The sequence below is a fragment of the Miscanthus floridulus genome, chromosome 8, assembly GCF_019320115.1.
Source record: "Miscanthus floridulus cultivar M001 chromosome 8, ASM1932011v1, whole genome shotgun sequence".
Lineage (NCBI taxonomy): Eukaryota > Viridiplantae > Streptophyta > Magnoliopsida > Poales > Poaceae > Miscanthus > Miscanthus floridulus.
The window spans coordinates 136,572,910-136,600,260 of record NC_089587.1 but is presented as its reverse complement, the minus strand read 5'-3'; the positions used below and the strand labels follow the sequence as shown (position 1 = coordinate 136,600,260).

Genomic DNA, 27,351 nt, shown 5'->3' with positions numbered 1-27,351 from the left:
GATTGGCTTGCTGGAAGCTGGCTTGGGCTGCCCAGGCTCCAATCCTAGCCAGGCTTCAACTAAGGCAGGAAACCAAACACACCCATAGTAGCTGACCTGGCTTAAAGTAACCTGATTTGATACTTTGCCACTCCTTGTTTTGAGAAAGGGTTATCACTCTGTACCCATCTTAACATAATTGAACTACAACAATCAGAATCATATTTGACCGATTGATAAGTAGCAAGTGGACAAAAACTGTTCTATACCAATCTCTATGAGTTAGGATAAATCTGTATTCCATTTTGAACCGAGATTGAAGTGAAACTGTTGAAGTCGTATAGATATCATACCTGCATTGGAGAGGACATAAACTTGCAAACAGTTTTCGAGTTAACCTTGAATGACAAATAGTTTGATGGGACAGCTTGATTCCTTAAAATGATTTTTGTTCTATGGCTGCTTTGATGTAAGGCCCATTTCTGGTTTGCTGTGTTTTGTTAACTCTGTGTTTCTGTTTAAATCTGCTTTGAGAAATTAACATCCTGTTTCATAAATCAGATATAATACTTTTCACCTGCTGTCATACAATGATCAATTGTTCCCTATTTTCAACTTATTTTTGTCATTGAGTTTTTCTTGAGTAAGTAAACCATATTTCCTTTGATATGGGAAATCGAGAAGATCTAATTTTACAGCGTGATTAAGAGAAATCAGGTATATGCAAATGAAAACAATCAAATATTGGTTCACCAAACAAATTACTATAATTTGCTGCAATGCCAAACAGAGCCTTAATTGGAAGTAGTAATTTCTTAAGCTTGGTCATTTACGCTGACTTACAAACACGTTTGTTAGTTATGTTCTTAACTTCTTGTTTCAATGTTGATTTGAGTTTAGGGTTGATTGCATTTCCCTTTTTTATCACCAGAACCGGTGGGGAATTATCTACAAGAGATTTACAAAAAATGGTTCAGGCTCTTCCACAGTACAGTGATCAAATTGATAAGCTTTCCCTGCATGTTGAGGTTGGTTTTATATTGTCTTCGACAAACTTTAAGTTGTTCACTGTTGCTTGTCTAGTGTTGCACTGCATTGCTTATAAGTCAAACATGGGATTAAATGGATTGATAAAGATCCTCTTTTTTTTTTCCTATTCCGATATTATGGCCATCTTTTCAAATGCTGTGTTTCTTTGTTCTGAGTAAAAAGTTTATGATTTTATCTGTCTCCTGCCCTGAAAATAAGTTCATCTAAAAGAACGTTGGCATATAATAGACATCCCATTTAAAATGCAACTCTCTTCTTTAGGGTCACAATATCTAAATAGTTATTTCTAAAAAGAACCATAATTTCTTTTTCTCAAATATAGATCCAATATATTCTTTTGTTTGATGTTTTTCCTGAAGCAGTTAAACAACTTATTATTTTTAACTTATTATCGTTTTGGTTAAAAGTGTTATTGTTTTCTTCCATATCATTCCTAAACTCTTATTTGCCTTTAGAGTAAAATGCACCAGAGGTCCATGAACTTGTGATGGGGTTTCATCTAGGTCCATCAAGTTAATGGGCCTCTGGTGTGTTTTACTCTTTACTTAATAAGTGTCCTACATATGTATATTTTTGTTCATTACATGAAGCATGTACAGAATGATTCTGTGTTGTATTTCTGTCACTTAATTTTATACAGATTGCAGGAAAACTCAATAACATAATACGGGAACAATGTCTTCGGGATGTTGGACAACTAGAGCAAGATCTTGTGTTTGGCGATGCTGGAACAAAAGAACTAATCAACTTTTTGAGAACACAATTGGTAAATTTATATTTGAACTACATAAGTTGACATATTGGACTTCTCCAAATGTTATATTCAGATTTGCTGACTCAATGCAGGTTGTAAGTCGTGAAAATAAGTTACGCTTGCTGATGATTTATGCAGCACTTAACCCGGAGAAGTTTGAAAGCGACAAAGGTGCAAAATTGATGCAGGTAATTCTTAAGCCCAAAATTTTATTTGACAACATCAAGGCTTTTTAAATTTTATTTTAACATGTGTGAACTGTAGTTTGTTAATTCAATTCTGGTTTTGCATCTGGGATGGAACGTTTCGGTACAGGAGCATTTCAGTGTACCATTATGGATTTATATTTATTCATAATCTTGTGTATACAAAATAAGAAAAAAGTGAAGGAGAAAAATGAGAATGGGATGGGTGATTGGGTTTTGTCAGACTATCCAGCCCAAAATACCTTTTTTTTTCTCGAATACGCAGGAGAGCTGCGTACCTTTGTACTAAGAGAGGAGAAAACCGGCCCCTTACAAAAATCACCACCTCACTCCGAATCGAACCATGAGGGGTGAGAAATACAAGTTAAGGAGACTAACTAGAAAAGAAGGAACACTCTGAGCTTAGACCGAACAGGACAAGCAAGGCTAATCTAACCAAGCACGTCACTGTGACCAAGGCCAAGGGCAAGCAGGCCCATAGCACCAGCTAGGTACCACAAATGATGCTCTTCTTTGAATGCTCGGTGGAGGGAGGTGATGTCTGGATTTTGACCATCAAAGACACAGAGTTTGTGTGCTTCCATAACATCCAAGCTGCAAGGATGATGAGTGAATTGAGCCCCTTCCGTTCAACTTGAAGACCAAAAGGAACACTCTTGATCGTTTTTGGCCACCATTCCGCAAAGGACGGCGAGTTGCAGTGAGGCACGCAATCTTGAAGACCAAAAGGACTGTGAACTTGAAACCAAAATTGGCAGGCGAACACACAAGTGGTGAGCAAGTGCTGTCTGTTCTCATCAGGGCAGGGAGCCAGGGACTGGATATCTCCAACCAATGCATCACCATCTCCACCAGTCCACCACAACAGCATACATAGCAAGCAGAGCCCTTCAACAGTGTATTTGAAAATCTACCTTGGGTTAAAGTCCACCTTTTGACCTTGAACCGTGCCCTTGTTTGAAAATCAACCCAGAACTGAAAAGTTGGGTGACATACAACCCATAATCTACGAAATCGACACATTACCCTCTTGGGGGATTATATCCTACACAATAATTGTATGGCGCCCTCCTTATCCAGGCCACTGCCTGCGATTGCTATGATTCGTTTTAACGGAAGTTGTCTTCACGCCGGTATGTAGCGACGCTGTTGGGCAAGCAACTGGATCACTAGCACCCATACTCATAAACTATCCATCCCAATTATCCAACCCAAAATAAAGTGGATAATACCTAATGGGTATGGATAAGGGAATCTTCCCCAGCCGCTGACCTCACCTGCGTTCCATCGAAGACGGAGAGACCTCTGTCGAGCTCGCACTAGCCCTCTTGGTGGTGGCAGTGGCGGCGTCCATGTCAGCCGCCGGTAGGAGCCACCTGAACATGGATCTGGGCTCTCTCCGGCGGCTGAGCACTGGGCCAATGTGGGCCGGAGGCTCGGTGGGCGCCGGCGCCATGGTTGCCGAGACCGAGGTTGAAAGGGGCACGGTGGCCCTGCCCATGGGGCGTGAGGACCCTAGGCAGTAGCAGTTGCCCATGTCGGCTGGCACTGGCGGCGAGGGGGATGGCAACACAGGGGGCTCGCGTGTCCCCGCTCTGACCTGTTGATGGTAAGTGCTACTAATAGGCGGGTGGAGGAGGTGGGCGTGTATGCATCAGCAAGAGCCGGATGCTTACCAGGTGAACGGGACTACTTCAGCGGCAGCCTCATTGAGAGCACCAAGAACTACAGCAGGGTTGTTGCTCTTTTAAAGAAGTCATCCTCCTGCAACGCAAACAGGTAGGTAGGTGCTTTCAGTAGAGCACTTGAGTTGAGGATGAATGTGTGCGATGTCAGCTTCATTTCATTTCATACTCCATCATCTTATGTGCTGGCCATGAAAGGGAAGCCTTGAGCTCTGCAGGCTCGGGTGGACCTCAGTGGCGGTGACTGGGGAGGACGAGTCGCGAAGAGGATACCCTACTAGTTCATGAGTTGGAGACAGCCTGTATTGGTTACTTGGAAAGTAGTTAAGTGGGTAATACGCGCTAATACCCTACCCAAACCCATCACTAGATGGGCAATCCATGTCCTCCCCAAATTCTACGGGTATGGTTTGGGTACAGATATTGGTTATATACTGGCATGGGCGCGCGGCGGTGCCGGAACCTGAGGGGCCCCATCGACGACCAGGAGAAGAGCGAGGCGAATGGCGGAGGTGGACTTGCAGCCTGGCGCTGCGGCGTTGGTCTCAAGCCTGGCGAGGCACTCGCGGAGGCAGGCGGCGCAGACGCCCATGAAGGTCTTCTCCGGTGGAACTTTGTACTGAACGATTGGAATGTCAGTTGCTGTTTGCGTCTCTGTCTGAGGTTGATCTGGCTGATGGAAATAAACAGTCCAGATAAGGAGGGCGCCACCCCTGCATTCCTGCTTTCAAGCTGATATGGATGTTATGGCTGGATTGGGAAAGCATGGGTGTAGTGTACATTATAAAGCTAGCCTCAAAGCAATTGATTCTATAAACTAAGCTAACAAACCAAGTTTGCTATTCAAACAAATCTTCTAGCTAGCCGTTCTCTTAACAAACTGACTAAAGGATAGACGACAGCTTAATATCTAAGATGCTCACTTGTCTGGACCCTTGGATGTGGATCCTCCTGCTGCTGGTCAGGGTCACGATTCTTCTTCTTGTTCCTTTTACGTAGTATCCCTGGCCCACAAAGGAGTCCACAGTATACATGCCCTGTTGTCACCCTTTTGCCATGCCAGCGTCCTCTTCTCCACAACAAATAGCAAAAAGGACAGAGTGATCCATGTCAGGCTTACTACATTTTTCATTCTCTTGCCTTACTTTAACTCCCCAATTTCTGGACATCTCTGATACCATGAAAGAAGATAGGCGGAATGAATTCTCTATTGCTGTAGGCTGTATACATACAACAGTGAGTTTATATGCAAGGAAAGAATCAAAGATATCCTCTAATGTGCTTTAATCTAGCCTAATTAATACAAGCTATAAAAGTACATGCAGATATGATCTGCTATTAGGGCTAATAATTTGGTAGAGCCTAGAGACCGGAGGGAGTAGCTTTGGGTGGGGGATGGCCGGTGCTTCCATGTCCGACGTTGAGAGGGCACCGTCAGGAACACAGGCAGCCGAACCGAGCCTAAAGCAAGGGCAACAACTAAGGTTGTTCTTGCCTAACCTCCTCCCTAACCCATTCAGGGGATCTAATACAAGTTTGCCACACACACACACGCGCGCGCCTAATTCCCTATTCCTCGATCCCTGCTGCATGGCCGGTTCCTACCACGATCGTGGGTGAACCCACATCGCCAGGCGTGTGGTTCTTTCTCTTCCTGCTGTAGCCCAGCCCGGTCATAACATCTCTCTCCCATTCCAAGAACAGCTCGTCCTCGAGTTGAGAGGCAAGTTAGGAGTCACGAAATTGGTGCACTGGTTCCCAAGTGTCTTCATCAGCTTCAGTTCCGTCCCATTGCATCTAGAACATGCCATACGCCACGGCAGACTGCAGCCCGAAGCACACATTCAGGTATATCCTGCCGCGCTCTATTGGCAGAAGGGGTGGTGCAGCAGCAGGTGCAGTGCCGTGGAAGGGCTTGAGGACGCCGACATGGAAGACGTCGTGGATGTGGGCGCTCTGGAAGTGCGAGATGATAGGCAACCTTGCTAATGCGCTCCGTGACATGGAAAGGACCTGCGTATCGTGGACCAAGCTTCTCGGCCTTGTGCTCCACCAGGGTGCGTGCTTGTTTGTTCAACACGTGTAGACACACCCAAGCTCTGACTACAAACTCCAACTCGCGGTGATGTCCATCATAATAGTGCTACACATGTTGCCCTGTGCTTGGACCAGCCAAGCCCACGACCAGTCACCGGTGATGCACCACAAGTACATGGCAATGGTCCGGTTCACCACCTCAGACTGGCCATCCGTTTGAGGATGGAAGGCTGTGGTCATCTTCAGCTTCATGCCAGCCATCTCCAGCGTCGATGATGTGCTGATGGAGTTGTGACATGGCCAGCAATGTTTGGAAGTCGCGGATGTTGAAGTAGAGCTTGAACGGCTGTCCAGAGCTGGAGCGGTCGGGTATTCAACAGTAAAGTCGAAGCCATTGCTCATCCATTGATGCTGAGGAACTGTAGAAAGGTGCTGATCAAGCATAAATTTGAGACTATAGGCCTGTTTGGACAGCCTTGCTTCACCGGCGGAGCAGTTTTTTTCAGCTTTGGCTCCATGAGCAGCTTCACTAGTGGAGTTGAAGCCGTTTTGGTAGAATGTTTGGCAGAATAGCTTCTCATGGTAGATAAAAAGAGGTAAAGTCCATAATACCCTTATTCTTTTCTTTGTCTTATTTTTTCTTTCTTTATTATTTCTTTCCTCCCTCTCCGATTCCCTTATCTTCTTCATCCACCGTCTTTCGTTTCGGCTCCGTTCATCCCATGACCGGGGCGCCACCCTTGCCCTCGCCTATCTTGCCGCTCCTTGTGTTGCGCCGCCTCCTCTTTGCCCCGCTGTCACGTGCTGTGCTGCCTCCTCTCCGCTCACGCTCATCGCGCCACTCCACGTGCTGCTCCGTCCACGACTACGCCCCCACCCCCGCCCTAGTGACTTCGCTGCGCTCCGGCCCTACGTCGCCGGCCCCGTGCTCGGCTACTCCGGCCAACTCCGTCAACTCCATCCAATTCCGGCCCTCCACCGTCGCCCTGTTCCGCCCCTTCGCTGGCCTTGCGCGCAACGATGCACTCAGGGCAAACTGGACAACGGCCACATGAGGTCCCACGGGAGCGTCGCGAAGCGAGGCAAAGCTGGTATTTTCAGCTTCACCTCCTTCGTCGCACTCACTCTCAGCGGAAATCGTGGGGCTTCGATAGCGAAGCGGAGTGGCCAGGGGCATTTGGCAGCTTGCGAAGTGGTACCAAACGTACCCTATAATGGTTAGTGTGTAACACAAATCGCCATCACCATTAGTAGGGCCTTCAATGCCGCATCGTTTGTACTAAGCTGACCAGTTCATGCTCATATGCAGTAAGTTTGAGGTGGCGAGCTGTGAATGGCCGGCTGAAGGAAGCCAATGCCCCTGCACCTTGATCCCCTGCACCTTGATGGAGGACAGCCCCAAATCCAGAGCCAGATGCGTCACAATCTCCGTCTGCGGCCGCTTGTACTGGCACCGCGCATCAGTCTTCCGTCGTCTTGAGCTACCTAGTAACATCCTCAATCGTGAGCGTGTCCATGTCGAGCAATGTCTTGATGGACAGGGCGATCTGTGCGTACTAAGACGGGACGACGCACAGATACTTGGCGACAGCCTCCTCTTCCTTGGCCGTGTAGCTGAGGGTGGTGAGTTGGCTTATCAACAACTGCATCTGTAGTGCAAAGTCCTCAACCGCCTCACCATCATGGAATGCGATGGAATCAGTACTCCTGCCAAAGCTACTGTGCCTTTGCCTTGCGCATGCAATCGTAGCCAACACACATGATCCTCAGGCTGTCCCAAGCCATCTTTGTGGTATCTTTGCTCCTCAGGTCTGGACATACTCTGGCAGCATCGATTGGAGGATGGCTGCCATCGCCTATCGGTCCTTGACCTCGTTTGTGGTGCCGGTGTTCACCGTGCACCACAATCCCTGAGCTTGCCTTCATCAACACCACTCACTTGCCAAAGTTGGTGCAGGTGAGAATTGGGTACGATGTTCCCAATCTCCCTCACTGTCCTCTGCACCAAGAATGGCTGTCATTCTGGTGACGAAGACGTCCGGTGTCCTCGCAGGTCTAGGGAGAGGGAACACCCACCTATGCCTGACATCGCCATCGATCTCTCCTACCTCAGCTGTGATGCTAATCGTTAGCCGGAAATCAGGTGTAGTCCCTCAACCTCACACACACTTGAGAGATAGATCAGTGGAGAAGAGAACAGAGAGAGCACAAACACACAATGGAGTGCTGCTGCTTAACTGAACTGGATTGCAGCTGCCCAAACACTTGTATATATACATGTTCTACTTTCAAATACTACAATCGCCATACTAGCCATACTACCAACTACAAGGCCATATTGGACATACTACCAGCCTCATGTCATAGGACGGTAGTACAAAGTTGTGAAAAGGAGCAAGAGTTGATCAGATTACTAACGTCTGCTATGTCATATCTCCACATTGCCAGCAGCTCCTGCTCCTGCCTCTGCCTTCACTGGCATCTAGTGCACCTGTTGTGGGCAGCTGAGACACTATGAGCAGTGCTAGTCCCATCTGAGACAGAAAGCCCATGGTTAGGGCTCTTCCAGCAGGCACACTTTGTGCAGAAAGGGGCTTTCAGATGCACAGGGGGACATCATATGTGAGAGCAATGGAATTACAGGGTAAAAACAATAGATTGATTATGGAAGCATGGAGTACATGTACATATATAGGCAAGGATGATCTAGTGTTGGTTTATAGAAGTATCACCACCGTTGGATATCCTTACCTATCAAGATTAGTAACCAATCTATAGAAAACCATAATAGGCTCTAGGCCCAGGCGTGACTCGTAGACATGGCCAATAGGCCTCTATGCACATATGCAATGATTTGATGCAAGAAACTTTTGTAATACATAGCATATGTCAAAAAGAGGCTAACAAAATTATTTGCATGATTTTTCGGTCACTAGAGAATTAACTATGAATTAGGAAGCCATAAGAATGTTCAAATTTAACTGGAGCCTGGTTCAAACACATTTTTGAAATATTTAGGAAATCATAAGAAAGCTAGCTTTTTTTTTCCACAATTTTTGGAGCTATATTTATTTTCTATGAGTTTTACAAGATCATGCACGCATAAGTGCGAAGGGCGGGCCTGGTGCAAGCGGTAGAGACTTACCGCCTGTGACCGGAAGGTCCCGGGTTCGAGTCGCGGTCTCCTCGCATTGCACAGGCGAGGGTAAGGCTTGCCACTGACACCCTTCCTCAGACCCCGCACAGAGCGGGAGCTCTCTGCACTGGGTACGCCCTTTTATGCACGCATAAGTGCCTACTGTGTACCTAGACAACATAGAAACAAACCATTGGACACTGTTTTCACGGACCATCCGCCTGTGACGTCACCAGGGATGATTCCGGGGACACATTACTTACTGGCTCCATCCCAAGCGCCGTGCCGCTGGTGGTGCCCAGCCCCAGCACTGCGCTGCACAGCCACCCTAGCGCCGTGCCGCTGCCGGCGCTCGGCCCTAGCGTCACGCCCCAGTGCCATGCCGTCACCCCTCCAGTTCTGTGTCGCCACCAACGCCCGGTGTCGCGACGCCATCTCAGCAGCTCCGCTTTGGGATGTCCGTTGCTGCCGATCTCCGCTAGCGCCATGCTGCTGATCCAGTGATAATTTGGGACGTCGTCCCAACTCGTGTCCCAGACACCGACTCGTCAATGTTCCGCTTCGTCCCCGAACTGTGATCCGGAACGGTTGTTTCGGGAATGCGGAACGCCGCTATGTTCCGCGATCCGCGTGACTGTAGTTTGGATCAGGAGCTTTATATGGCCGTTTGGGTTAACAATCTTTTGAGAAAAAGTCAATTTGGGATTTATCTAAGATATGGAAAGTGAATGAGTAATTTTGATACACAGGACCACTGTTTGCATGCTAATTGCTGTTGCTTATGTTCGCAGTGGCCCATTTCACAGCTTGACATCAAGAATGCCTTTCTCTACAGCTTACTGATTTCTTCTAGTCATGGGTCAGTGTTTGCGACCCACCATGAGTTTGAGAGGGCAGGGTGGGGTGGGTGGGTTAGGGGTATTAGTTGTATATGAGGCTCTTTGTATATGCAGTCACACTTGGAATACCGATGGTGCCGCACTTCACAACAGTTTGGGTCCATGGCTGTGGAGAACTTAGTGGATGTTTCAGGTTCATGAGTGCTGTCAGTGTGAGTAAGAACTCGTGGGGTGGATGAAAATCTGCTGCAGTCATGCACTGGATGATGCACATGATAATTGGATAAACCACTGCTCTCAGATCAGGGAAATGAGAGCTGCCATCTGTCGCTTGTGATGACAGATAGGGAGATCTTAAATGGCACTGTCTATTCCTTTCCCAACTTTACAGGATATCCACAGTTCTCCATGCCGCCTGGACATGCCAATCCAACCAAGTATCCATGTAACACAAGTGCACCTATCATGATATGAGTTATGTGTCCCACTATCATCTTTTTCTTTGAAAAAAAAATGGAGTGAGTGTTGAGCGGCAAGTAGCACCAGCTTGGCATTCACAGGAGGCCAAGACCAGGGCACAATTGAAGAATTATCTTTCACACAGTTTAAATAGTTACGCTTGATTTTCATCACCAGGGAGAAGTCCAATGTTTAAATAAACATTTTTATCAACGCAATGTTTTTTGTATTGATAAATAAGGTTGAATGTCACCTGAGATGCATCTTCTATTCCTATCATTGGTAGCGAATCAGGGGTACAATTTTGATCCATGATGAATGATAAACTGCTGCAGTGGTATGGACTGGCCGAAAGAAAATTCTTAAGTTTACATCAAAATATTTAATAATGTGGAACTCCTAACTTCATCAATTTCCTTCAGTGGATCTCATGCTAACTCTCGTCAACAGTTGCATTGAACCTGAGGAGATGTTGTTTACAGTTGGCAGGATTATCTGCTGACGACATGATTGCTGTAAATAATATGCGTTGCTTATGTGGGCCTGATACCAAAAAGTCTTCAGTAGGGGGTTTTACACTGAAATTTGATGTTCATAAGGTAAAGATTCTAGGTTATTTCCCGGCTTGTATTTATATATGTAATCTGGATCTCAAAACATATTTTTTTCCTCCTGTTGATAACAGAAGAAGCACGCACATAGAAAAGAGCGAACAGGGGAAGAATCAGCATGGGCACTATCCCGATTTTATCCTATTTTGGAGGTATGAATCATTGTTTTCTCTAGATTAGTTTAAATATTTGATGCTACTAACGAACCATCTAAAACTTGCTAGTTTGGGTTGTTCACATGGACTTCGTTTTAAATTCTGTTTTCCATGTCGCACATTAACTTAATGTTCTTACAATGCGCGCTAGTAATATAAGTTACCCACTTTATGCACTACATTGAATTTTGTCTGTTTTATTTTGTCAAAGTACCCATATAATATTTAGGAAGATTTATATAAAAAGTTCTGAAGTCAATAAGAATTTCTTATGAAATATCCTTTTACTTGTAGGGTTGATTTTCAATTTGCTAGAAAACATGGCAGAATATTACAAAGACGTTCAAGAACTTCTGGGAAGTCGATGTGAATTTAATCACAACAAAAAAAAGACAATCCCTCTGTCCCAAAATATAAGGACTTCTGGGAATTTTAGGACAATTAAGAAGAGAAAAGTCCATACTCCTCATTGGACAGCTGGGACCACTACTGAGTCCTGATTTGCTTAGTTTGTGGCAGGCTGTTGGGCTAATCCATGCCACAAATCCTAATTACCTTAATTTTGGGGCTGGACCTGTTGACTTCCCAGAAGTCCTTATATTCTGGAATAGTATTTAAGCACCAGAACTCCTTATATTTTTGGACAGAGGGTACTGAACATTCAAGTCCCATTGTGAAAGCCAAAGGCCCAAAAGCTGATATAGTGTAGAAGAAACTTTACTATCTGGGATATCAGAATGATCATATCTCATCCCATTAAGCCATGGAGAGTACAGGGCCTATGGGGTACTAAATGGCTGAGCAGTACTCTAGTCTACTAAATGGCTGAGCAGTACTCTAGTCTGCAGGGCTGCCGTTTGTACAGGCAAACCATCCTCCCCATCAGAAACACAATGAAATAATTGTATTTTTCTCTAAAATTAGGTGAATGCCACCATATAATTCCTTTATGCCTTGGTTTTACCAGTTTTCATTTATATTGGTATAATGATGTGAGTGACGTTCTTACCTGTCCTGCAGGAATTGATTGAAAAGCTTAGCAAAGGTGAGCTTCCAAAAGATGAATATAACTGTATGAACGACCCTAGTCCTAGTGCTCATGGACCGCCAACCAGTAGCTCTGCCCGATCAAGTCCCGCTCACTCTATGCGATCCAGACGAACAGGTGGCACATGGGCTAGACCTCGTGGCTCTGATGATGGATATTCAAGGTGAGTGGTGGATACTCATTTCTTGGTTCATGTTGAGTATGAGCTGAAATCATCCTGGTTAGCAAGAGGTTAGGAAGAGATGCTGTTTCAATGTAGTGTCTTATTAAATAATTAGTGGGACAGGGGCAGCATGTTTTTCATGCATAGATGGTATTTTATTTTCCAACCAATCATATCCCACACTGCAGTCATAACTCATAAGCATCCCTATCCAGCACCCTCATGGCTGTTTCAAATATGTATCCGTTGGACCACCACTACAATGCTGGGATCATTGAGTTACTTACCAGGAGCTGGCCATTGGTAACTTGTTTTGGAGGAGCAGACACTGGAGTTGCAATTTCTGCACAAATGTGGAACTGGCAAAGGAGTGTGTGTTGCCACTTTGCACTAAAGAGGAGCATGATCAACAAGAGCTCTCACTTTCATAGCATTTCCTGCATCAGTGCCTGACTTGGCATTTAAGGATAGCTGACCAAAACGATAGGCTAAAGAATCTTCAATTGCCATTTGAGCTAACACTTCATTGATATCCAATTCATTGAGGGCTAGTGCACTCACTTGGGCCATTGGTCGTTTTGTGCAGACTTCATTGTGGGTTGGATCATAATTGTCCCACAATAGTAGCTCAAACCATTTGCTCGACGATAGTCTCTTAGCTGTCTCTCCTTCTAGAGTGGAGTAGACCCTTTGGACTCAGGCTTGTAAGGAAACTGAGCTGGAGATTTGAAAGGAGTATGCTGCCTTGTTGTTTTTGAATTTGGTAGAGTCCCCCATGCATTGTTGTAGTTTGGTCAACATGATTGCTCAGTGCATGTTGTCAGGAGCTTAAGACTGAACCGGCACTCTGATCTCTTGTTTGACGCCTTTCAGAAATTGGGACAAAATACAGTTCATCAAATCCTGTATTGTGCATGGATATCTCTCAAACTACAAAGCTTCAAAGTTTCAGCATAACATTCCACAGTACTACTGTCTTGCTTCAACTCCAACAATCTGGGTCAGAGCCTCCCTATATAGAGACCAAATTGCGTTTGCACTGCACTAACAACAGTTCCCTAGGAACCCAACTTGTTCTTCTGCTTGTACATCTGCAACCATCGTGCTGCATTGCCTTCAAAATGCAGAGCAGCTGCAGTTGACCACATGGAATCTTCAATATTTCAATTTGAAAGATCTTGAAATAGTGCATTTGTCCTGCTATGGGACTAGTTCCATTGAACTTGGGGGGTTGGGGGGGGGGTGGGGGGGGGGGGGGAGGGGGGCATGACAGTTGTAGTTGTGATGATGATCACAGTGGTGGTGAAGTGGTTGGACGCGCTGTAGTGCCGAACGTATTGTTTGCTCCACGGTCAGGAGATGGGGGTCGGCTGTCTGCTGAATCATCAGAAAAATGATCCAGTTGAGTTGTGCTACAACCTGACCCGTTGCTTCTGCTTGTTTGGATAAGAATTGCTCCTCCTTTCCATTACTGAGCCAGCTAAGTTTGTATTTGCTGCTGCTGAGAGCCAATATCACCGACACGGCCACACGGGTTAACAGGAGATCCATCATCACTTGGTCCCAATGTTCAGCATTTTTCTGCTCAACTTTGACATGGCAACAAAAGTCATCTGTGGAGAAGCTGGGTAACTGCTTGCAAACTGATCAGAAGGTGGATAGGAATTATTGCACACAACTAGATAGCAGGGAACTAAGGGTCTGAATTGTTACCTGGATTACTCCTTATCTAGGCCCTCGTAATGCAAACTGGGTCTGATTGTTTATATGCATAAGACCTTATGCAGGCTGACACTTTCTTCAAAGCAGCTTAAGCCTGCATCCCACTATTCGCTCAAATCTGGCATATCCAGCTATGCAAGTGGGAACTTGCATCCGCACTGCAGCCAACTGCCTTGTCCTTGCACCCGCTTTGCAATGGATGCGCCCGCTCTGCACCTGCTGCCCTCTCGATACCTTCCCCGCCGGTGGACTTGATGACGGCGCACACCTTGAGGACGAGCTTGTGGCAGATGGAGGTGCCGAGGCCAAAGTGCTTGGACACGAGGCGGAGCAGCTTCCCCGTGGCGAGGCCCTAGATACTGACAGCAACATGCTCTTGGACGGGGATGGCGAGCATGGTGTCCTCCTTGGCCAACGTGTTCAGGCTCAGGCGCGCCGTCGCATTTGCTGCCAAGGCTGCCGAGCTGCATTGCCGCGTCATGAAGCTGGGATGCATTCAGGATCGCCGGATTGGTATGCGGTACATGCTTGTGTCCGTGTACGACAAATTCAGGCATCTGGGGGAGGCGAGGAAGGCGTTCGATGAAATGCCAGTGAAGAACATCGTCACTTGGGAATGCACTTGCCGTGCCTCATGTGATGCAATCTCTTGTACTTCATGCATACTTTATTCTCTGTAGTTGGATTATTCTCTGTAGTCTGTAGCAAAATTTATGTAATAGTTTTTCGTCGTAAAAATGTGCTCAATAGTTTAGTGAAGTGAGCTCACCAGCAAAATTTATGTCTCGACTTTTTACGGGAGACCAGAGTTGAGAGGGGCATGATATACCTGGGGTAACCTCAACACCCTAGCAGTGGCGGAACTAGGGGGTGGGCAGCCAGGGGCCACGGCCCCCCCCTAACACCATGCAATTTTTTTAATCCTATATATTTAGATTCTAAAGAAGATACATAAGCAACAAAGTAGATGCAATTATAATCTTATACTACCTTTAAGAATCAAAATTTGCAGCTATGCTAACTTTTTCTCTATTTTCATACTAGTTGGCTTTGAGAATCTTAAAAATGTCATTACAAACCTTTTAAAAAGTATAGAATATATTTTGATGGGATTGACCATGTTTAGCTGGCGCCCTCTAATCAAAATTTCTGGTTCCGCCACTGCACCCTAGCACAGCCAACCAAACACACCTCCTGTGTATTCCCCTATGCAGGCTAACCAGTTATGTTTGGAACCAATCACGCTCATAATACTGTACAACTTCCTATCCAGTTAAACCAAACAACAGCGGATTGTATTGTTCTTATTCAGGTTAAGGATATGCTGCATAACTAGTATATGCTATGCAATATAGTGGAAGCAACCAATCAGACCCTAATCGAATTGGCGTCACAACCTAATCTGTTTCTCCGATCAAAGTCGTTGGAATACTGCAACCACACGGGAGTTGATCCACAACCAGATGAACATGCAGAGAATGTACCTCCGTGATGAGATGTGTTTGTCATCTGAGAAGACAAATTCCACCACTGCCATATGCCAGAGTTCTTGTGGAAGAGAAATCCTGGCACCTGCTTCCCTGGAACTCCATAACTAGATGTACCTGTCAGTAGTTAGCCTAGTGTTCTTGTTTTTCTAGTTACCTACTATAGCTATTTACTATTCACTGTCATGTGTTTTTTCTGTTTCCTTGGCAACCAAGTTGATCATGGTGTCTTGGCAACCAAGTAGAAATCATAGCATATGCTTTATGCAGTTAGAATATGCTAAGGAGTAGGTACACCACTTGCTTATATATGCAGTGGTTAGCATCTTTGTATCAAGTTGTTATTTTGCAATTCAATACAATCCAAGCGGCCTGCTGGCCAAGCTGCCCTCTGGCAGCCCAATTCGCCAACAATTGGTATCAGAGCCCGGGATTGAGAGAGGGAGAGGCATGGCCACCTCCGCAGAGAGAGCAGTAGCCGCCGCCGCCGCCGAGCAGCGTGCGCAGCGTCTGGCCGCGGCAGAGGCTGCAGCCGCGCAGGCGCAGCAAGTCGTGGAGGCCGCCGCAGCAGCAGCTAGGAACGCGGCCGCCACGGCCGCGGCTCTGCGTCGAGAGTTGGTGGAGGAGGATCCGCTGCGCGATCGCCGCCCGCCTCCGCGGAGGAGCCCGGAGTGCGAGCGCAGGCAGACGCGGTCGCCCGATCAGGATCAGGATCGCCGCCGCGGACGGGCCAGGGGCCGCTCGCCGGTGATCCAGACCGTGTACAAGAATTCTGGCTCGAGCTCCACCTGGCCGATGCTCACCAAGTCCAATTACCATGAGTGGGCCTCGATCATGAAGCTAAAGCTCCAGGCGCGGCAACTCTGGGACGCCATCGAGTACCAGGACCTGCCGTACCATGAGGACATGCGCACGGTGGAGGCGATCATCGCTGCCGTGCCGCAGGAGATGCAGATGCCGCTGTCCAAGAAGGGATCGGCCAAGGAGGCCTGGGACTCCATCGCCGCCGCACGGATCGGAGTCGATCGGGTGTGCCGCGCCATGCTCCAGCGACTCCGCAGCGACTGGGAGAAGCTCGCCTTCCGTCCGGGTGAGCAAATCGAGGACTTCACCCTTCGCTTGATGGCCCTGAAGCAGCAGCTTCTTCTCCACGGCGACAACGACATCGATGAAGAGCGCGCGGTGGAGAGGCTCCTACGCGCCGTGCCGCCGAAGTACGCCCAGCTCCGGATCGCCATCGAGACGCTTCTCGACTTCCAGGACCTCACCATCGAGGAGGTGTCTGGGCGCTTGAAGACGGTGGACAACATGGAGGCGCTGGACGCGGAACCGGCCGCCATCGGTGGACTGCTGCTGACAAGGGAGCAGTGGCGTGCCAAGGAAAAGGAGGAGGCTGCCGCTTCCGCGTCGGGCAAGGAACCGCGACGTCGTCCACGCGGCGGCAAGAAGAAGCGCGAGAAGGGAAATTGCGGCGGAGGAGACAGAGGCGGTGGTGACGATCGCGGGGTGGACGACGACACCTGCCTCAACTGTGGTGATCGCGGCCACTGGGCGCGCGACTGCCGCCAGCCGCGCCGTGGTGGTGGTGACCGCGGCGGCGGTGGTGGCAACCAACGCGGAGGAGGCAACCGCGTTGGAGGTGATCGAGGTGGACGGCGCGGTGGTGGGCGTGGCGGTGCTGCGCACGTCGCAGAGGCGGAGGACGATGATGGTGCTCTGTTCCTCGCCCACGGCTTCCTTGAGCTCGACGAGAAGACCGAAGCCGTCTGCTCCAAGGCCACGGTCTCCCTCGACATTAGCGAGCCGCGTGCGTGTGTCTTCCTCAACACCAGCGCCAACGAGGAGGTGCTCGACGGTTGGTACCTTGACAGCGGGGCCACACATCACATGACCGGCCGTCGGGAGCTCTTCGCCGAGCTCGACACCACAGCGCGCGGCACGGTGCGTTTCGGCGACTCGTCTCGAGTGGAGATCAAGGGGACCGGCTCCATCGTCTTCCAGGCCAAGAACGGGGAGCAGCATGTCCTCCATGGCGTCTTCTACATCCTAGCGCTCCGGAACTCGATTATGAGTTTGGGGCAGCTCGACGAAGGAGGCTCCAGAGTGGAGATTGAACATGGAGTGCTCCGAATCTGGGACCGGCGTGGTCGTCTTCTCGCCAAGGTACATCGCGGGCCCAGTCGGCTGTACATCCTGCACTTGGAGGCCGCGCAGCCGGCGTGTCTCGCCGCCAGGAAGGAGGACGAGTCATGGAGGTGGCATGAGCGCTACGGGCACCTCAGCTTCGAGGCGCTGCACCAGCTCGGCAAGCAGGAGATGGTGAGGGGGATGCCGGTGATCAAGCATGCGGAGCAAGTCTGCGACACCTGCGTCACCACCAAGCTCCGCCGCAAGCCGTTTCCGCAGCAGGCGCAGTACCGCGCGCAGGCGCCCCTAGACCTCGTCCACGGCGACTTGTGCGGGCCGGTGACGCCGGCGACTCCAGGAGGGCGCCGCTACTTCTTGCTGATGGTGGACGACGCCACCCGCTTCATGTGGGCGGTGCTTCTGCCGACCAAGGATGCTGTTGCGGATGCCGTGAAGCGGGTGAAGGCCGAAGCAGAGAAGGAGACTAGCCGTGAGCTCAAGGTGCTGCGAACCGACAATGGAGGAGAGTTCACCGTCGGCGAGCTAGCGCAGTACTTCGCCGCCGAAGGAGTCAAGCGGCACTACTCTGCACCACACTCACCGCAGCAGAACGGTGTTGTGGAGCGGCGCAATCAGACGGTCGTGGCGACCGCACGCGCGCTCCTGAAGCAGAGGTCCATGCCGGCCAAATTCTGGGGGGAGGCAGTGATGACGGCGGTGCATCTGCTCAACCGTGCGTCGACGAGAAGCTTGCAAGGCAAGACCCCTTATGAGGCCTGGCACGGACGAGCGCCGGCGGTGAGCTATCTGCGCACTTTCGGCTGTGTCGCCTACACAAGGGAGCTCGGGCAGCTGCGCAAGCTCGACCACCGCGGCAAGGTTGGGGTCTTCATCGGCTACGCCGAGGGCGCCAAGGCCTACCGGGTCCTCGATCCGGCGACAGGACGCGCCAAGGTGAGCCGCGACGTGGTGTTTGATGAAGGGTGCGGCTGGGATTGGTCCAATTCGGTCGCCGGGACGTCTGCTTCTGCCTCCAGCGACTTCGACATCGAGTTCTGGGGAGTCGACGCAGATGGAGCTCAACCGCGCACGCCGTCACCAGCTCCAGGGGAGCACGATCCACCGGCCTCCTCTGCTTCACCAGCAGCAGAGACCGAGCAGGCGGACCCGGTTGAGTTTGCGTCACCGCTTGAGGACGACGACGATCGCCTTGACGCTTCGTTCGACGGCGAGCAGCTGCGGTACCGAACCATGCCCAACATCGTCGGGGATGCGCCCACACCGCCGCCGGCTTCACGACTCTTCGCCGAGCTTCACCTCACGCACGCCGGCGAGCCGGCCAACTTCGCGGAGGCTGAAGGCGATCCTGCCTGGCAGGCCGCCATGGAACAGGAGATCAAGGCGGTTGAGCAGAACCACACGTGGGAGCTTGTGGAGCTTCCTCCCGGTCACCGGCCCATCACTCTGAAGTGGGTCTACAAGCTCAAGAAGGACGAGCGGGGCGCGGTGACCAAGTACAAGGCGCGCTTGGTGGCGCGGGGTTTCGTCCAGCAGGAAGGGATCGACTTCGACGACGCGTTTGCTCCCGTGGCGCGCATGGAATCCGTCCGAGTCCTTGCGCTGGCGGCCCAAGAAGGATGGCGCATCCACCACATGGACGTCAAATCAGCCTTCCTCAACGGCGACCTCAAGGAGGAGGTGTACGTGAAGCAGCCGTCTGGCTTCACCGTCGTCGGGAAGGAGAAGATGGTGTACCGTCTGCGCAAGGCTTTGTATGGCCTACGGTAGGCTCCGCGAGCTTGGAACGCCAAGCTGGACGCCACCCTCAAGGAGATGGGTTTCCAGCAAAGCGACCATGAAGCTGCGATGTACAGGTGAGGAACAGGGGAGGAGCTGCTGCTGATCGGTGTCTATGTTGACGATTTGATTATCACCGGTGCCAGCACTCAAGCCATAGAAGGTTTCAAGGCTCAGATGAAGAAGGTCTTCGACATGAGCGACCTCGGCCTCCTGTCCTTCTACCTAGGGGTCGAAGTACACCAAGATTCAGCTGGGATCACTCTGAGGCAAACCCATTATGCCAAGAGGATCCTTGAGCTAGGAGGTATGGATGCCTGCAATCTTGCCCATACACCAATGGAGGAGCGGCTGAGGTTGAGCAGGCAGAGCACGGCTGCAGAAGTTGATCCTACCCAATACAGAAGATTGGTGGGCAGCCTGCGCTACTTGGTCCACACAAGACCTGACTTAGCCTTCTTAGTAGGCTTTGTCAGTCGATTCATGGAGAGGCCGACTGCAGAGCACCAAGCTGCCATCAAGTGCATCCTGAGATATGTGGCTGGTACTCTGGAGTTTGGACTTCACTACACTAAGGCTCCAGGGAGAGCAAGGTTTGTTGGGTACTGCGACAGTGACTTGGCTGGGGACATTGACACCAGCAAGAGCACTAGTGGCACTCTGTTCTTTCTGGGAAGCAATCTTGTGTGCTGGCAGTCAGTGAAGCAGAAGGTGGTGGCTCTATCTAGTTGTGAAGCTGAGTACATTGCCACTACCACAGTTGCAACACAAGCTATTTGGCTATCCAGGCTGATGGCAGACCTCCTTGGAAGGAATGTGGAAGTGGTCGAACTGAAGGTTGATAGCAAGTCTGCACTTGCTCTAGCCAAGAATCCAGTCTTTCATGAGCGCAGTAAACACATCAGAATCAAGTACCATTTCATCAGAAACTGCTTGGAAGATGGAAGTATCAGGGCTGATCACATATCCACCACTGATCAGCTGGCTGACATTCTAACCAAGTCTCTTGGAAGATCAAAATTTGAAGAGATGAGGGGAAGAATTGGGCTCAAGCACATCACTTCCAAGGACCACAAGGCTAAAGGGGAGAATTGTCAGTAGTTAGCCTAGTGTTCTTGTTTTTCCAGTTACCTACTATAGCTATTTACTATTCACTGTCATGTGTTTTTTCTATTTCCTTGGCAACCGAGTTGATCATGGTGCCTTGGCAACCAAGTAGGAATTATAGCATCTGCTTTATGCAGTTAGAATATGCTAAGGAGTAGGTACACCACTTGTTTATATATGCCGTGGTTAGCATCTTTGTATCAAGTTGTTATTTTGCAATTTAATACAATCCAAGCGGCCTGTTGGCCAAGCTGCCCTCTGGCAGCCCAATTCGCCAACAGTACCGCCACCAATCGCCGCCCCAGGAGAAGAGTGCTACCAACAGATGCTGGAATTCCACCTGGTAGATGAATCACTACCACCTGCGCAGCTGGAATTCCACTTGTCAGGTCTACTACTACCAGCGCTGATAGAAATCCTTGTCACTGCCGCAAAGAGGAAAATGTGGTTGCTGCAGAAATATTTCCATATTACCAGCAGGGAAAAAATTAGAAGTTCTACTTCTTTCCCTTGCTATGCCTTTGGAGGATCTTCACAATGTACAAAAAATAATTGATGGTATTCAAGCGCCACATTAATCCTAAATTCATGAAATCCAAAAAAAGAACTAGAAAATCTCATTAACTGAGAAAAAAAGGAAAATATTTAGTATGCTTGTTTTTGGGGCTTCAGTTTCTAGCAAGTGGAGAGTCAGATGTATATATGAATGATACAATTGTTTTGTATCCAATATAATACAAATAGTAACCGAAGTACAACTCCTTTAGATCTAAACTATGAAACTTCATGTGACAGTATAAATGTAATGACTATAATTATATTCTAAAATGTAGCCATGATGTTATGCTGTTGTTTGGGCAATTATGCTAGTTTTGTATAACAAGCAAAAGAAATGTTGAAAGGGCCATTTTACCTTCATTTAAATCCTTTGTTAATATGTAATGGGAAGGTATGTATGGAGGAAAAGGTAAAAGTCATCTCAAAGTTAAAATTATGTGCATTAGAAATCTGGGAGGACCTTTTTGATAATTGAGTATATATTATCAGAATGTTATCATGTGCGCTAGAAGCTGGTTAGATAATTGCTATTGTGAATTTCTGGGATTTATTGCAAGTAGCATGAATCTTTGTTTGCACACTCATGCATCAGATTTTTATGCATTGCATTATCAAATTTGTGCAAATATAAGTTATAATCTGTTATATAACTTTCAGCAACGTCTGCTGACGGCTTCAATTTTTTCCAGTGATTCTGTGTTGAAGCATGCCTCCAGTGACTTCAGGAAACTTGGTCAGCGTATATTTGTTTTTGTAATAGGTGGTGCTACTCGATCAGAGGTATCTCCAGTACGTTGTTTAGTTGCATTTGTATGTTACAGTTTCTGTAGAGGATGAGTTAAAGTATGTGATGCATTAGAATTCTAAGATCCATCATTTGTGTAAGTATTTTCATGCTGCATGCTGTAACCAGTATTGGAAATTTTCCAGTTACGTGCTGCACACAAGCTTTCATCCAAGCTGAAGCGAGACATCATCCTTGGTTCATCTAGCCTTGATGATCCTCCCCAGTTCATCACAGTAAGTAGCTTGTCCTGTTACTAGTCGACTCTGCGTGATGGCTTGGCAAAACTGAATTGGATTGCTATCGTTTGCAGAAATTAAAGTTGGTGTCAGCAGAAGAATTGACACTTGATGATCTTCAGCTGTAAATGGTGTCATCGACCACTTGGAATGGGTTAGTTCAATATGAACTTTCGCCATAAGTTGTATGTAACCTTTTTAATTTCTTTTTAGTTTTCTGTCCGCTCTTGTTTGTGGGGGCATATCATATTCATTCGGTGAAATGTATTATTAACACCACTTTTACTGGTGAATGTATATAAATAGTGGCCGACATAACTATACGGATCAATTTTTTAGATTGGGCCAATGGTTTGTTGGTTTCATTTTCTCTACGAACTTCTATCCACATGTGATGAGGCAGGTTATACTTTTGAATGTATTCCCTCTGTTTTCAAATACACGAAGTTTGGAATAAGCTAAATAGTTACAACATGTGGGTTTTGGACAGCGGTGGTGTGACCTTCTTTCCCTGATTTTATCCACCTCTACTCAAGTCTTGGTTAATGGAGAGCCAGGTGCATCCATACATCATCAGCGTGGCCACCGTCAGGGTGCCCCCCTCCCCCATGCTTTTTATATTCTGTGGCTTGTCGTAAACGATCGTAAATTTTCAGTCGGAACAGTATTTTTCTTTCACACAAACCAGCCAGTAGTATTTTTTCACGAACCAGCTAACCGAAAAGGCTGCTGAACTCTGGTGGAATATGCATCTAATATGCATCTAGAGAGCAAATGCTCCAGCCGCTTGCTGTGTAACATGCTAGACATCGAATCTCCTTTTATGTGGATGATGCTGTGGTTTTCTTGCGGCCGGACCTGCAAGTCATCAAGAGAATCCTGGATTTATTTGGCCATGCCTCGGGTCTGCGTACTAATCTAACCAAGAGCTCAATCTCCCCCATCCACTGTTCTACCGAGGATGTGCAGCTTACAGCGGAAATTCTGACTTGTGCTGTCAGGAATTCCATTGCACATGTCTTGGGCTACCCATTTGTATTCACAAACCCACCATGGAGGTGCTGCTACCTCTAGTTGATAAAGTGGCTGATCTTCTCCCAGGGTGGAAGGCACTGTTAATGAATAGGGCTGGTCGCTTGATCTTGGTCCACCCCCATTTATTTAATGATTGCCTTTGATCTCCCTAAATGGATAATCAAGGCAGTAGATAACAGGAGGAGAGGTTTTTTAAGGAAAGGGCAGGAACAAATGGAGGTAATTGTTTAGTTTCATGGGAAAGGGTACAACGCCCGCTTGAGTATGGTGACTTGGGGATCCATAACCTTGAAAAACTTGGCTGGGCTCTAAGGATTCGTTGGCTTTTGGCAAAAAAAAAACAGATCCCTCGAGACCTTGGGCTGGTTTTCAGGTTCAAATTACTCAGTGCGCAGAAGCAATAATTCGCTTGGCGGTTGACTGTATTGTTGGTAATGGGGAATCGATTTTATTCTGGAATTGAAGGACCGGTGGCTGAACGGCAGAACCATTACTGAACTTGCCCCAAATTTGATCAAAGCTGTGTCAGCGGCACTTCTACAGCAACTTCTGGACACGGCGGCAAGGCAAGCGACGTCGGCCATGAGCGTGAACGCGACGTCACCCAGACTGAAGATGCCGCCTTGGGCCCAAGACGCGGGATGCGTGTGAAGAAGCCCAGTGTGCGCACCCAGGGCCCAGAATGGGCGTGACCCAGCCCAGCTGGAGGATGGCGTGAGAGAGTGGCATAAGTAGCCGAGAGAGAGAAGGGAGAAGTTAACAAACAACAGAATACTGGTAATATTGTTAAGCACTCTTCTGTTCTATGGACTTCGTCTGAACTATCCCCTTGCTGTGCTCTTCGATCTGTATTCTGTTCTTCTGATTCCCATGCTATCATCTGGTATCAAAGACAACCGATCCCTTCCGCTCTTCCCTGCTCCGAATTGTTGATCGTCGCAACCACTCCAGGTTGAGAGATTGGATCGATCGAATCGATCTTCGTAATTCCCAGCACGCGTCGATCCGATTCGTGAGCCGCGAACTGGAGCAATCCACCAAACGCACTCCACCGCCGCCGCCACCACCGCCGCCGCCACCACCGCCACCGCCACACCCCCACTACACCAGATGCGCTCGCCGTCGCGGAGCTATCAATCCTGACTCGAAGCTCCTCCTGGACGAGATGCATCGGCTCTTCAACGAGTCGGACCGCAAGTGAGATTCTCGATTCGCCGATGCGGATCGGAAGTGGGACGCCCGCCTCGTCGACAGCGAGAAGCGCCTCGAGCAACGTCTCGTCGAGATCGATGATTCCATCACCAAGCGCTTCACCGACGTCGACGAGTCCCTCACCAAACGATTCGCCGACTCCGACCTCAACTGGGAGCGGCGCATGACGGACTCCGAGGTTCGTCAATCCGCTCTCATCATGGCGGTCGAGTAGCGTCAGGACTCCTGCATCGACTCCGTGCTTCAGTCCACGGGTTCTCTGGAGTCCTGGCGTCAGGAGTCTGAAGGAGCCGTGGATGACCTCAAGTTGAAGATGAGCAAGTTCACCAAGTACCATGATCGCTCCGTCCTCGATAACCCTCCTGCGTCGACCGGATTGATCACCGTCGTCCCACCGACTGTGGAGCAGACCGCCGCGTACTCATCTGCGGGACCATCGGCTGCTCGGCCCAGCGGGCACGGCGTTCTTCCGACTACACGGGTGGATAGTGTTGGGGGAACTCTATCCCCAAACCATTCCCCGGCCAATGGTACACATGTCACTCCCACAATTCCTATTCCCCATGGTTATATTCATGAAATCCACTCCCGCACAACCATTCCGGATGATACGCACCCAAATACCCATCGTCTGCCCAAATTCAATTTCCCAACCTATGATGGGGAAACCACCAAACTGTGGATTACCCAAGCTGAGGATTACTTTGATATGTATGGTGTACCATCTCATCTTTGGGTCAAGGTTGCTGGTATGCATTTCAATGGGGCGGCTAAACACTGGATTCAGTCATTAGATCGTCCCAGCCAACTCATTCCTTGGACTGATTTTTGCAAGCTCCTCTTAGATCGTTTTGCCCGCGACCAGCACGAAACCTTGCTTCGCCAAATGTTTCACATCCAGCAAACCTCCACAGTTATAGAGTATGTCGAGAGAGATTTTCCAGCATTGTTGATCAGCTTAAAGCCTACACCAACCATCCTGACATGCATACCTTTACCACCCGCTTTGTTGACGGCCTTCGGCCTGACATTCGTGTTGTTGTCACTATGCAAGGTCCTTCAAACCTCGATACTGCGTATTCTTTGGTGTTGTTACAGGAAGAGGTGGCAGAGCCCGTGAAGAAGTTTGAATATCCCAAGCATGGTGCTGCCACGGGATACAAGGCTAATCTTCGGAACGCGTTCCCTCTACCTCGACCGCCTCAAGCTGACAAGGCTCCAGAATCAGCGGCTGCAGCTGCAATATGATGGTAGGACAACATCTTACACTAGCATCTAGGACTAGCATCTAGGATAGCATTTAGGACAGCATCTTGGACTAGTATCTTAGTATCTAGGATTAGCATCTTGGCATATGCTTGGCTAGCTAGCAGCCTATAAATATGTATCTCTAACTTCTCAGGTTGGTATGGCATTTGTATGAGAAATAAACTAGAAAATTGCCTCAACTCCTAGTGTCATCCTCTCTCGATGAGAGTAAGAATTCTGCTACTACCAAGAGTAAGAATTTAGCGACTCACAAGTGGTATCGGAGCTGTACTATCCTGTAGCCTGAGCATCTCCTGCTCATCTCCTTTCCCAGTCGCGCAATAGCCCCAGCTGGGAGCAGCAGCAGCTCCGGCCGCTCCTGCTCACTCCTCTCCCTTTGCGCTGAAGCAGCCCTCTCCCCACGCAGCAGCCCTCCGGTAGCGCGTCATATCCACAGGGCAGTCTCAGCGCTCGGTCACCTCGAGCACGCGGCGTCGGTAGGAGGCCGACCTTGCCACAGCAGAGGAACGCGAGCGAGCGGTGGCAGAGACCGTTGCGGCGGCGGCAAGGGCGTCGAGGCTGGCAACGGCGGAGCTGGCAGCAGCCAGAGCGGAGGCGGAAGCAGCGGCGGCGGCGGATGCAGCGCGTGCGGCGGCAACAGAGGTCGAGGCTCTACGCGGTAGCACCAGCAGCTCCATTTTTGCTGACGACAGCGCCGACGCGGACCTCGAGCTGCTGGGGAGGGAGGCAGTGCGAGCGCGGGCGGCGCAGTGGGCAGCCGCGCACGCCCACGAGCGTGGCGGCTGCCCAGACAGGCGCGGACGCGCCGGCGGCGCTCTTGGAGGAGGCGCGCACGGCGGTGGCGCTCCAGGAGGAGGCGCGCACGGCAACGGTGGCAGACAGGTCGATGGAGAGCGCGGCCTTCACAGGCAGCGTGGCTCTCTCTTCCCGTATCGGTACCGTGGTTGCCACGGGCTCCAGGCTGTTGTCAGGGACATCAGCCCCGGCGGTGGGTGGCCTACCCTCACTAAGACCAACTACGTCGAGTGGGCTGCGGTGATGAGGGTAAAGCTCCAGGTGCGGCATATGTGGGAGGCAGTCCGGTACGGCGACGTCGACTACGACCAAGATCGACGGGCGCTGGATGCCCTCATCGCTGCAGTCCCATCCGAGATGCAGTTCTCGTTTACCAACAAATGGACTGCCAAGGAGGCTTAGGACGTCATCGCTGCGGCACACATCGACAGCGACCGCGCCCGCAAGTCCACACTGCAGGCACTTCGCAAGGAGTGGGAGAACCTGGCCTTCAAGCTAGGTGAGGACGTTGATGACTTTGCTCTCCGTCTCAACACTGTTGTAGAAGATGGTGCAGTTCGGCGATGACACCTACGGCGAGGAGAGAGCTATCGAAAAGCTGTTTCGTTGCGTCCCCGAGAAGTACAAGCAGATAGCTCGCTCGATTGAGTCCCTGCTGGATCTCTCCACGATGTCGATCGAGGAGGTGATAGGTCGCCTCAAGGTCGTCGACAGCGATGAGCCACAGTCTCTCTCGGGGCCATCACCACTGGCGGGAAGCTCCTCACTCGGGAGCAGTGGGCTGCCTACCAAGGTGACTAGAAGAAGGGGGAGCCTTCTTCCGCGACAGGCGGCCGCAAGCGTGGCAAGCTGTGCAAGGCGCACAGAGGCGCCCAGGCGCGAGGACGTGCTGAGGGTGATGCCCACAGAGGCGCCCAGGGCGGCGCCACCGGCAAGCACAAGTCGACACGAGACGACACCTGCTGCAACTATGGCCAGCTTGACCATTGGGCTAAGGACTATCGACAGTCACGACGTGGCCAGGCCCACGTCGCACAGGCGGAGGAGGAGGAGCCGGCTCTGTTCATGGCACATGCAAGCATCGAGCTACCTCCAAC

The 27,351-nt window shown here is 49.5% G+C and overlaps 1 protein-coding gene and 1 pseudogene across 1 annotated transcript in view; both read left to right on the top strand.

The window, feature by feature from the left end:
* LOC136477294 (probable protein transport Sec1a) overlaps positions 1-22,317 on the top strand; it is a 37,962-nt gene extending 15,645 nt beyond the window's left edge. Inside the window, exons 13-21 of the mRNA XM_066475415.1 lie at positions 911-1,007; positions 1,670-1,795; positions 1,876-1,971; positions 10,628-10,744; positions 10,831-10,908; positions 11,932-12,122; positions 21,610-21,700; positions 21,851-21,940; positions 22,018-22,317. Coding sequence (XP_066331512.1) covers positions 911-1,007; positions 1,670-1,795; positions 1,876-1,971; positions 10,628-10,744; positions 10,831-10,908; positions 11,932-12,122; positions 21,610-21,700; positions 21,851-21,940; positions 22,018-22,071 — 940 coding nt within the window. The 3' untranslated portion in view covers positions 22,072-22,317. The remainder of the gene's footprint in view (positions 1-910; positions 1,008-1,669; positions 1,796-1,875; positions 1,972-10,627; positions 10,745-10,830; positions 10,909-11,931; positions 12,123-21,609; positions 21,701-21,850; positions 21,941-22,017) is intronic.
* A 678-nt stretch (positions 22,318-22,995) lies between these two features.
* LOC136469912 (uncharacterized) lies at positions 22,996-25,766 on the top strand (annotated as a pseudogene).
* Positions 25,767-27,351: the final 1,585 nt, after the last annotated feature.